Here is a 12,100-nt window from a genome sequence, read left to right as displayed (position 1 = left end):
TTAAAACATCAGTAATACGACAGATACGAGCACTCAACTCTTCCTCTGACTCCTAATGTGGACGACTTGTTTTTCATTGTGCGGTAAATCACCGGCTCTATGGGGATTTAATCGCTCCTTATCAACCATAATAGATTGACAGTGTTTTCGCCTTTCCCGCTTTTCGACCAATGGTATTTCACTTCGCTCTGGGGCTCGGGCGAAGCAGAAATGAAAAAATTACAGAAATCAGGGCAGGCTCACTTTCTTGGCGCCTCTTCACCAGACTCCTTCCCGCCGGATCGCTTTGCTGTTCGCCGCTCGCGCGTGTGACTCAAAGGTGAGCCTGCTCACAGGCTAAAACAGTTAGGATGGACGAAGACTACGGCCCCCGTTACTTTCGGATTTAGCCGGCAACTTTCGGGTAGCCGTTATTTTCGGATGGTTAAAAAACGTTTGTAAGTTTTAAACAAAGCGGACGCGTATCATGAAATTACATGTAAAAGTTCCTTTTATATATGTTACTAATTACGGTCAGCTGTATAACGAAAAGGCACTATGTTCCTACTGTAGGGCGAAAGTATAATGGTCGCATTGTATCGCAATGTTACTAACGGTACTGTATCATTTGACCCTGCTGCCCGACAGGTACAGCTTATAAATCATAGTTTCAAGATAGATTCACTTACGTTCGATATAAAAAAATGGTAAAGTCTGCATGCGAGCCAAGTGACCCATCAGGCCGGAGCTTATCCCGGTTTCTGTAGCATGAAGCGACTAGGAATGCTGGATGGGATGCTAGTCTATCGCAGGGTTACCCCCAGCCGGTACCCATTTATACACCTGGGTGGAGAGAGGCACTGTGAGAGTAAAGTGTCTTGCCCAAGAACACAACACAATGTCCCCGGCCAGGGCTCGAACCCGGACCGCTCGATCCGGAGACGAGCGCACTAACCATGAGGCCACCGCGCCTCCCGCCTCCCACAACGTTCGATATAAAACCACAAATAAATAACTCTTTAGGTTGTTCAGTCCTGCAGTCAGTCCAGTCAGGCTGATCCATCTATGTTGCGCTTGAGATCAGAGTTTCTTTCCTATTGACTTCTTCAAAGGGCCGCTACTTTCGGGTGCGCCGTTACTTTCGGGGGGACCGTTACTTTCGAGTTTCGCGAGATTAGCGAGAATTTTGATTTCAGTTTTGTAACTTTTCGGTGAAGTTTCCTGTATAAATTATTATATAACATTTTTATGCAAGAAAAATTAAAATTCGGTTAACTTGTAATCCTGGGTCAGCTTTTACTGGCTTTCGAATGACCCAGCTCTGATAAATAAATGAAAGAAGGCCTCAAAAAGTTATAACATAAGCTTATCTGGTTATAATTATCATGAAGACTAACATGTCAAATTCATCCGAAACATCCACCTTTGGTATTGGCGTTGACCATCAGAACACAGGATGTCGAAAACCTAGGTTCGATTACCAGCCGCTTGTTCGGGAAAGAAGCCCTCTAGAGATCGAGCGGCAGAAATCGCGAGCCTATCGGAAACATTAAAAATAATGCTTTAATGCTTAAATACTTCTAGTAATAGAAGGGCTAAAAGTTAAAAAGAAAACTACATTTGTAATAAGGGATGCATCCCTATGGGCGTTGTCGCCGAAATAGCTATTACTCTACTCAGGAAAATCTCGCCCGGAATCCTTTTCATGAAGGCGTTATTGTTTTTTTTCCCTTTTTTAAACCAGATTAGAAGATGAAGCCATCTTTTCCCGGAAAACCTCATATTTTGCTTTGTGAAATAGCCTCGTTTAATATGCAGACACGAGTGTTTTACTGTAAAATACACTACTTGTAAAATTGATGACGTCATTTTCCCCTTTCCACAGTTTTTTGTGCAAATGATCAGTTTATCTATATAATTAAAATAAAATTACAGGATGGCCTGAAGATATGCATTTTATTTTCCCGTGTAAAAAATAACAATATTTAACTCACTCGCCGTGCTCGTGCGTAAAATATTGTTTATACCACTCGAAAACATAATTCATATCTTCGCACCGCCTTATAATATCCGACAAAACCGTTCTGGAAATAGAAACAACAGAATGATTTGGAGAAATATATTAAAACTACCACTAACTGTGTAAACAAAGTTATGTTTGATCATACATTGAAGTTTGTTGTCGTGACCTAATGGGGTTAGCGCGCTTCGAAGTTGATCGTTCGAACGGAACCTAACTGCTTAGAAACAGCGTAACATATCTTCTTTCAGGTCTGTGCTGACTGGTTTTCATGGAAATCAGCTCACATAGGTCATTATCACAGAAAAAATCTAAATATCAGCGATTAAAATGGCCAGCTTTCTTAACAATAGTCGACCCGCTAATAAATTCCTGAATTTATGTATATTGAAACAAAAGTGCTAACTGACTTTCATACATTAGGCTTCTATCATTTACTGTTTCGGATATACTTGCTGTGTGAAACCATTTTTACCGCCAAATAATTTTTCATAGCTTCAGAAACGCATTTCGTCTTTGTAAATAGTCTAAGTACAACTGTCAACCTTATTTTCCTAAGTGATAGTTTAAAATGTTGCTGTCAGCGAATATTTCTTGAAAATACGTCGTGAAAACGTTTTCACCATAACCGCGTTATAATTTTCCCATTCATTTTTTTGTATCGCATTTTTTAATCGCTTAAAAGTCATTAAAAAGGTTTTTTCCCGCTATTTTTCTCTTGACGGAAGCCAAGAAAATGTTCTCTTGTGTTCTGTATTAGAATATGCAATGATTTTAACCCCGTTGGTAATTGGTCGGCACACAATAGAATTGTCTTCTAGTAATTTTATGAAACAGGTGCTTTTGCCAAGTGTTCTGTGAATATTTTAAAAATACACAACACGCTTACATCGGTGGGTCTTGCCCAAGCAATTGCTAGAGTAATCTATTGAGCTTAAATTTGACTTGAAAAGAATTCTCAAGACGTTCTGGCTTGTTGAATGCTGAAAACTTTCCATGCTTTCAATATTGGAACCCAGCGGAAATCACTGATTGAGCGGGAAGTCGCAAAATACAGCCTAATTTCTTGACCCAAACCGTATGTTTTGAGGAATTCTTGGAGCGATCTTGAATTTTACGGGTCTTCAAGCATCTAAACAAAAACTCAAGTGTAGCGCGCGTGGGAAAATGGAGTTTCTGCAGAAGTTGAAGATATCTGGTGGGGTGAATTTAAGTAACTTACGCCCTTCCCGAGACACAGAGCGAACAACGGTTAATACCTCAACTGCAAGACCGAGGACGGATTCGAAAGAAGATGTTTCGCTGCCGCCAAGGGGATCGCCCGCCGCCAAAAAGATGAAAATCCTTCTTGTTATTGATTCACCCGATACGGATTGGTAAGCGCCATTGACTATATAAACCAAGCCTTCGTTCCGCTGGGATAGAAGTTTATCTGTTTTATATTTTAGTTATCTGACGTGAAGTTTTCGGTATAAATTTAATAGAAAGTTACATGGATCGAAGATCAAAGATTGCAACTTTTGATTCCAATTTCAATATGACAACAGCCGTTTTCTACAGCCATACCAGCCTACCTGCAGTTATTATCAAACCAAGCTACACATTAATGTTGCTTCAGTCTCGAGCTCACTTCCATATCGCGCCGAATGTTTTGCGGAAATCATGTAGCAATTTACAAACGGATTGTATTTCACATTTTCCCAACCCCAAACTACATAAATATAAAATATATATATAGCCGGAATCGTGCTAGGAACTCATCTATCAACGGTGTATTTGTGAAAATTTGCAACGCATTGGATTTTATTAATTCGAGTTCAATATTTCTCTCACTGGTGTCATGTAGACAGTCATTTAACTAATAGCTTTATTGTTTTTCAACAGGGCAAAGATATTCAAAGGAAGGCAACTCCATGGAGGAGTTTATGACGTGAGGGTAGAGCAGGTATGATGCATTTTTATTGCCACTTCATATATTTGTATTAAAGCTATTAAGCGTCTGGTATCTTTACAACAAATCAATTCGGTTCGACACGCAAAGGAGACAAATGCCCACAAACGGAAGAAGACTGTTGTGTTTACCTTTTATATTTTAATCCGGCTCGCCCTCAGAAAATTTTCATTTTATTGTATAATTGCGTTCTTGAGGTCTAAGTTCGGCGGGATCATGTCAAACACAATGTGCTCGGCTAATTGCAAATCCTCCGACACAATTTAAGCTTTGTACAAGACTCTTCGCTCGCTTGAGGTTTTTCATTCATTTTTCATTCGCTATCTCTATCGCCAAAGAAGCGGTTTGAACGGCTGAAACAAATATCGAAATTAAGAAATGTCATGTAGGTTGGGTCAGCGCGGTTAATGAGGTTATATACGACACAGTCACAAATTGCGACAACCGAATATTAGCATCTATTTCCCGCGCCTTTTGTCCACTTCTCTTTAAACTGTTCAAAAAGGCGTCAGTGAGGATCACTTTTGACATAAATTGGCGGTGTTCAGGCACAGTATGCTTATTAAAATTTAGGCGCGATTTTTAATAGATGAGGTATACAGAGGCAACCAATATGAGGTCGAAAGAACAAATTTGGTCCCGTGAAAAATTAATAAGTGGCGCATTTGTCGCCTATTTGCATGTTTCAATTTCATGGCATTTTGCCAGTGGTCATATCCAGCAAAGTTGCGATTCAACGAAAAAAGCTTAATAAGTGTGGTTTTTGAAAATTTTCTTTTAATCACGTGAGCTAAAAAGTAAAACGTTTCCCTATATGGAGTTTTTTGTTTAGAAAGTATAATGTTAGAAAAGAATTCTTTTTGAAAAGGATTTACAGCTTAGAAGGCCACGCTTGGAGTACATTAAATGTATTTGGTTTGTTAAGAAAAATCAGCCAATCAAAATTCTGAAAACCATTCCATATTTGGCTTTGATCCTCTTTTTCCTGGCACAGTGAGCGGCCGGTTACTTCAGGTTTTTCCCGGCAAAAAGTTATTTGCACCATCGACGTTTAGTGCAACCGCGTTACATTAACGAAGTGGCTCGATTCTCTGATCTAAATTCATAAAAATTCTGAAGACCATTCCATATTTGCCTTTGATCTTTTTCCCGCCACATTGAGCGTCCGGTTGCTTTTTCCCCGCCAAAAAGTTGTTTGCACCAAGACTGCGGGGCTCGGGTCTCTCGACATTTAGAGAAACCCCGTTTCACTAAGGAAGTGGCTCGATTCTTAAGAGTATACCGCTCGTTATACTTTCGTTACTAATTTCGTGGATGCTTCGCAAAGCCCGGCTGCAAATACGGAGAAACAATAACCGACAATGATGACCCGGATAACGGCTGCGAGGGATACTAGTAACTAATCTGCGTGGTTGTTGTTTAAGAAAAGGGAACAGGGAGCTGAAAATTGCAGTTTTTATGAATTGAAAACATCGAGGAATGTAGTGAAATCTTTTTCTTGGTCTTCTTCGTATACAGGCTCAGTTTGCAGATTTAAATCTCGCCTCGTACTCAGACAGTGGCACAATGGTTGATATCCAGGTCTATCGCGAGGGAACTGTTGTTGTCAGGTAAATATAAAGAAATTAGAACCTAACCATTAGAGTGAAGACGTATCTCAATATATATTCACTTGTGCACTTTGGCTCTGCGTTTTGCTCTGCGCCCTGTAACTGGTTCGTAAATTAATCACTTACAAAGTGCTATGGCAATTGAGTTACTGTTTTGTAAGGTTTGGAGAAGTCAAATCGAAGTCATAGAATCTTGCTCTATTTCCTGCCGGTCACATGTTTTGTTTTTAAAGTTCTAATTGGTTTAAAGTAGCTACGTCACGGTTTGCGCATCTTGAGAAATTTGGCCTAAAGTTTTCAAGTTTGTCGTTGTTAATCCGTTTTAATCTTCTCCATCCTTGGCCATCCTTGTCCTTTTATGGTTCATTATTATCTCTTTGGTGTTTTTCTATCTTTGTAAACTACTATTTTCAGGTTTCCTTCAACTTAAAGGTAACAGGCCGAAATACCGTGACTGAGCTCCTTTTAAGCACTTGCGCTGAGTGCTGTATCTTTGTTTAATTTAACTACAGTTTTGTACTGTTGTGCGTTAGGTTGACAATGTTCTGTCAGGCTACTCTCGCAGTTGAGTTCGAGCCTACCCATTTGTTCATTTATACGTGTGTATGGAGAGAGGCACCGTGAGAGTAAAGTGCTTTGCTCAAGAACACAACACAACGACCCTTATTAATTACTTTATTTGGAGTCCAGCGCGCTACCCATTAAGCCACCGCGAATTACAATATCTGATTTACACTCATTTGTTCCCAGGTCTTTTCGCCCCGACTTCGTTCTTGTTCGGCAGAGTGTGCGGGGTATTGGGCCGAGAGAAGATTACCGCTGTATTCTTCTTGGGCTACAGTTTGGCAATGTACCGAGTGTGAACTCGCTAACATCCATCTACAATTTCGCAGAGAAGCCCTGGGTGGTAAGTCTAAGGTTTTCAAATTCCTCAAAGTCAATCTAATTCTGTCCTAAGCTAGTTCTGCTGGCCGAAAAACTGGCCATTAAGTCTGCCCAATCCTCTTTCTTTAATTAAAGCCTTCATTTCAAATTGTTTCATTTATACTTCGAATGAGTTTTGTTCTAGTCTAGGATAGAATTACTCCATAGATTTCCGTGCGACATGTGGCCATGGATTTAATCGCTGGAAAATTATTAAACAGAGAGACTTGTAAAGCAATTTGTATCGCTTGAACATTAATATTTCTGTTCTCTCGTTACCAGTTCGCTCAACTCATCCAGCTCCAGAAGAGACTGGGCAAGGCTGAATTCCCATTGGTTGAACAAGCGTACTATCCAAATTACAAGGAAATGGTAAGTGTCGAAGAAATCTTTTACTTGTAGGTAACCATAAAAGTTAGTCTTCTTAAAGGAAATTGTCTCAGTAGCTGTTGACTCAAGACTTCAGTAATTAACTAACAACTTTGGTAACAAGAAAAACAGTCTAATGAACCGTCCTTTGCTTCTGGTCTTCGCGTATTTTAAACAGCTATTGATTACAGCTAACTAAAATAATTGATTATTTCTGCATCGGGTTAACTGTTCGCTGCTTTTCCGCGCTGGCTTCGTCTACTGCTGAAAATGAAACCCGTTTCACATTTCTTATTCCACCGACACACACCGGTCCAGCTCGTAGAAACGATTATTTTTGACTTTATTTGGAATGATACGGGTTTAATTTTTATCACTTTGGAGCGCGTGTCTGAGCCATGGGACTCTCAATGGGTTCCTATAGTTATTTACCTCAAATCATTCGTTACCTCCTTGCCGGATCGTTATCTAGATTCCATGATGATTTTTAAATCGTCCTGCGCCCCTGATAACCTCATTTTATTAATGGTACAAAATGCCATCGACGCTTTGACTTTTAAACTTTCCGTAGTACTCTTGGGGTAGAAAAACAGCCTAAGCTACTACGAAGAGTAGAGATTTTATTCCTCCTCTTAAAGGTTGTTAAGAATTTAGCTGTACATGTCTGTCCGCATCTAGTTGACGATTTCTTTATTCTCCTTAACTCTCTAGCTAACAGTATATTAAAGTTGTCAGAAGACTTTACTTGTTAATGTGTCTTGGGATCAAATGAGTAAACTAAACGTCAGGGAACTTAGTCTCCTGCATCCCGGCGTTCGTAAAGAAACCTTGAAGGAGCTTAGTCACGGTATTTTGAGTTATTTCAGCCACGTTCAAAATAACCTTGAAATTAACTAAAACCTTAAAATAATAGTTTACTAAGATAGAGAAACACCAAACAGATAATAATAAACCATAAAGGAACAAAGATAGTTAAGGATGGAGAAGATTTACACGGATTACCAACGACCAACTTGAAAAATTTAGGTTAAACATTTTAAGATGCGCAAACCGTGACGTAACTAATGCGCAATGACATTCCAATTTTCAGTTTGAATCGACAGAGATCACGCGTTGTTAACTTACTCAAATCGTAGTGAAATGGAAAAACATTTTTTAAAAATGTACTGCAAACAACGAGTTTGGGAAGACAAGTTAAATTTCATTCAAGTCTAATAACTCGAAATGCACTTTTGGAAAGCCTTCTTAACAATGATCCATTTGCACTCATCTCCCAGTTTTTTACAGTAGGCATTCTTTTTCTTGCAAAAGCGTACCGCCGGATCAGCATCCGGGACATCACACCCATCAATCATATCGTCGCACGTCTCGGTCGGTCTTCTGAAGCAGTATTTTTCAATGCGACATGCGCAGTTTTGACCATAGAGTTTCTTGAGCCCGCGGCGTTGTTGAGCAGTGGCGCTTGTCCATAGCGCATTCCACTGGCACGAGTCGATTCGTAACTTCTGCTCGTCAATGTAACCAAGTAGCAAATAAGTTTTTGACTGGTCGAGGCTCACTCCGCAGGCAGCCGAGTGGAGTTCTGTCGTAACATGAGCCACCTTCTTGTTCTTGCGTTTTCCTGCGCCTTTAACTTGACTTGCAGTGATCCGAGTAATTTCATTAGTTCCTTTGAAGGCTTTCAAGATCTTGACTGTGTAAACTCGGCTATTGTTAGTCTGGGACTCACTCAACACTTTAGCGCGGATGGCTGTCAGAGAAAGACATGCGTCAATATTTACTAAAAGGATAATGCCACCGATTATTGGCGACACTAATTTTCCTGATATCATTGGCAACCAAGAAAAAATGTTTGATGTTTGCTTAGAGGCTTTATTACAAATGACAGGTGCTATTACAGTGAAGTCGTGGATGGAAATGAGAAAACTAACACGCAAAACTTGAAAACAAATGCACGTTATACACTTTTACATTTTTTTATTGTCCGGATTGCTTCAAACTGAAAGTTTGACAAAATCGCGTTTTAACACGAAATTCTCAAGTCAGAAATTGCTCTCTGCATTTAATTGTAGCTCATAAAGTTTTTATTCCGTAAATGAAGTCAACAAACTCAAAATTCGAACTCGCGTTGTCTGTGATTATTTTCCTTTGGGTATTTTAGAAGCTGGAGAAAAACTACTGCAAAAAGAAACCCGGCTTTTTTTCTGATCATGAGAAGTTCGGATCATTTTAAATTTGGTTTATTGGACGTGACAGTAACTATAAATGAACAGTTTTCGGCAGTGTAATTACGAAAGCTTTTCAGAAAGGAAATTAGAAGTTTTCACTTTTCTAGACGTGTAGCAATCAGTGCTGGGTTATAAAGCGTCTTTTTTTTCAGTCCACTAAGGTCACAAGCTTTTATCATTTGTAAAAGCAAAAGTTATATAATATTTATAACAGCAAATAAGTTATTGCTCAATGCAAAGAATTACCCAAGCATAGAGTGACCATCGATGACTTTAGATTTTGTTCTGGCAGATATTTTCCTTATCTCTCAGGCGTTCAAACCTTAATTTCCGTTCTTTTTCCAGACGAGTCCGTAAACATTACTGAGTCAACAGAGATGTCAGAGTTAAGAAGTTAATTTCCGACAAGGATTATTCGGGATGGCGGATATCTTAGGTGTGCGGGGGTCGTTTCAGCTTAAATTGTCGAATAAGATACCTTCTCCAAATGCCGTCTCGACGCAATGTTAAAATGGTATTTTCTGTTGCTTGACTGCGCTTACACACCTCGTGAAGCATGAAGAGACTCATAAAAGTACATGACAAGCGAGTTAAGCATTTCCTCTCTGTATTTACATTCAGTACAGAAATTGGACAATAAACAAACTGAAATGTTATGTTCGCACAACGATGAAGACGTCACACGAGGTAAACAACATGGCATTTCTTCTTAAGTCAACAAATACGTAGCGAACAGAGGCTTTGAAAAGTGAGAAAACTGTCCTCGAATTTTATAGAGCATTCATCAACGAAAAAATAGACTGTTGTTACTGTTAAGTTGTATCATTCCTCGCTACAAAACTGGCACTAAATCAAAGCCCCACCAGCCAACTTGAATTGGTCTCAAGTCCCTTGAATTTAGAATAAACTTGAGTCTACTGTAAGTCTGGCGTACCCTCTCAGACATGCTAAGGACATACAAATGAGAAACTGAAAAACTGAGAACGGACAGGAGTCACTAGACAGGCCATAGGAGAAAGGAAAATACGCAAGTAAATAGAATCTTACCAAAATCTGCATTGCAGAAGTTCGTCTGTGGATGTACTACGGCACACTTGCACGCTTCATTTACCGTTATTACACACAATAGCGCTGTAATTAAGTACAGAATCACCTCAGTCATCGTGGCGCTTTTGTCCGTAAAGCAAAGCAGACCGTTTAAACTTGTCCGACTGAAGTCTCCAAACCGATATCAAGCGCCAGGCCGTCTTATTTATCCAGATGACGTCAACACGCTTTGGAGTATTGCGCAATGCCGAGTTCTGCCATTGGTGGAAAATTGATCACGTTATCGATGATGATCTGCAAGCTCATGATGACGTAAATATAGATGACAAAAAGGAAATGACGGTGAACAAGCTGACCAACAAGAACGCGCCGTTTTCGATGCCAAATCACAAGCAAACTCTCAGCATTCGTAAACTGGGTTTTCCAGCTTTCCCGCCCTTACCATTGTAACGTATTTTCCAGAGCTTAACGGCGATTGCATGTTTTCCCGCACTTACCACCACCTGAGTGTTTTCCCGCGCTTATCACCGCTGCATGCTTTCCCGCGCGTAAAACTGGCTGCATGATGCTTTCCAGCGCTTAACACCGGCTGCATGCTTTCCCGTGCGTAAAACTGGCTGGATGCTCTAAATACTCCTTTTCTTTGGCCATCGTAGCTTGGTAAGAAATAACAAGCAAACTGCGGTGATAAACATGACTGCATGCTTTCCCGCGCTTAACACCGGCTGCATGCTTTATCTGAAATGAAAGGCCAGAGACAGGAGAAAGAAGGAGTTTTACAGTTTTTGTTTGATCAAGTGATAAAATCGTCAAGAAAAAAACAACACGCTAAATGCCGTTAAGAAGAGAAAGGACATTAAAACAGGTTCGTATCTTCCTTAAACCAGGCATGCTGGTTTTCCCGATATGATTTAGATTCAGTTCGGAGTGTGTTGTAGTTCGAAAACTGCCTTTCAAGGCGTGTAGTACAGGGTCCTATAAACCTGACAGAAAACTGAAACAATCTCGGGACTCTTTCAGTAAAAAATAACTTTCAGACTACCACTTGTTTGAAGTAACAAACTCTTTAATATCCAAGCAGCAAAGAAATCCAAACCATGATTACATTATACTTCATTTACGCCACAATAGACTATGCCGCTCAGAACTAGCCTTTAAAATTCTGTTATAATATCCCCAAGTTTTCGTAATAAGATTATGACGTTTGACCAAATAATTTGGTGCTCGTTAATACAAGAGAACTACTTTATGGTACATGTAAATGAGAGTTATATCTCTTACTTCAAAAAACTGTATAAAATACAGAAATTGTTCGCTCGATTTGAGTAATAACAACTCCAGTTAAATGAGTTTCGTAAATTAATTTCATGGTGCATCTGCCGTCAGTTTACAAACTAATTTTCAAGTGAAGTGCAAATCACACTTCACTGATGTTTGTTGTCTAAGTTGAAACGCATTATTAGCGTCCCCAATGTCGCTATTTATTCTTACTTCCTAATGGGTCCTTGTCATTTGTCGAATTCTATCCTGCAAAATCAAACAGCTTTTGTTGGGTTGCCTGCAACCTTGATATGTTCCTAAGTTGAAATCACGCTAAAAATAGATCAAGGTGAACAAGGCTTTAGGCTCACATTACTTGTTAAAAATTTCGGACGTTCAATTTTCGGACACTTTTTATCTCATTTCGGAAAAATTTCGGACAAAAATTTCGGACACTGTGTTGAAACATAGCTAAAGTTAATTAACGCCTACAAAACACGAATTAGAATGAAAAGGTGTCTTTGAAAATGATAGTTTTACTGCACCGTCAGGGTTTTAGAGATAACTATTCACCTCATAAAGGAAACTAAGAGCTTATACTGTACTGTAAATATTTTAGAACGGTTATGTTTTCGGACACTTTTTTGTCCGAAATTAAAATCGTAAGATAGTTTTTACAAGTAATGTATTATCCAAAACGACAAATATTGTG

At 39.4% G+C, this 12,100-nt stretch overlaps 2 protein-coding genes across 4 annotated transcripts in view; one reads left to right on the top strand and one right to left on the bottom strand.

The window, feature by feature from the left end:
* Positions 1-2,885: 2,885 nt before the first annotated feature.
* LOC145497157 (synapsin-2-like) overlaps positions 2,886-12,100 on the top strand; it is a 49,847-nt gene continuing 40,632 nt past the window's right edge. For all 3 annotated transcript variants that reach the window (XM_081476959.1, XM_081476958.1, XM_081476961.1), the window contains exons 1-5: positions 2,886-3,375; positions 3,884-3,944; positions 5,469-5,560; positions 6,311-6,467; positions 6,767-6,856. In XM_081476959.1, coding sequence (XP_081333085.1) covers positions 3,167-3,375; positions 3,884-3,944; positions 5,469-5,560; positions 6,311-6,467; positions 6,767-6,856 — 609 coding nt within the window. In that variant the 5' untranslated portion in view covers positions 2,886-3,166. The remainder of the gene's footprint in view (positions 3,376-3,883; positions 3,945-5,468; positions 5,561-6,310; positions 6,468-6,766; positions 6,857-12,100) is intronic.
* On the bottom strand, positions 7,309-10,585 carry LOC145497160 (metalloproteinase inhibitor 3-like). The gene is made up of 2 exons (XM_081476964.1): positions 10,129-10,585; positions 7,309-8,603 (listed from the first exon to the last, which is right to left on the bottom strand). Exons 1-2 carry the CDS (start codon positions 10,241-10,243, stop codon positions 8,065-8,067), a joined length of 654 nt encoding a protein of 217 aa, XP_081333090.1. The 5' UTR covers positions 10,244-10,585; the 3' UTR covers positions 7,309-8,064.

The sequence above is a fragment of the Orbicella franksi genome, chromosome 9, assembly GCF_964199315.1.
Source record: "Orbicella franksi chromosome 9, jaOrbFran1.1, whole genome shotgun sequence".
NCBI lineage: Eukaryota > Metazoa > Cnidaria > Anthozoa > Scleractinia > Merulinidae > Orbicella > Orbicella franksi.
This window is presented reverse-complemented; position numbering and strand designations above follow the sequence as displayed.

What these genes read in the sequence shown, in the direction of transcription:
- LOC145497160 (XM_081476964.1), bottom strand. Translation starts at nt 10,243, where the DNA reads ATGACTGAGGTGATTCTGTACTTAATTACAGCGCTATTGTGTGTAATA. An exon ending in CTTCTGCAATGCAGATTTTG is followed by an intron (nt 8,604 to 10,128) that starts GTAAGATTCTAT and finishes TTTCTCTGACAG; the next exon opens with CCATCCGCGCTAAAGTGTTG.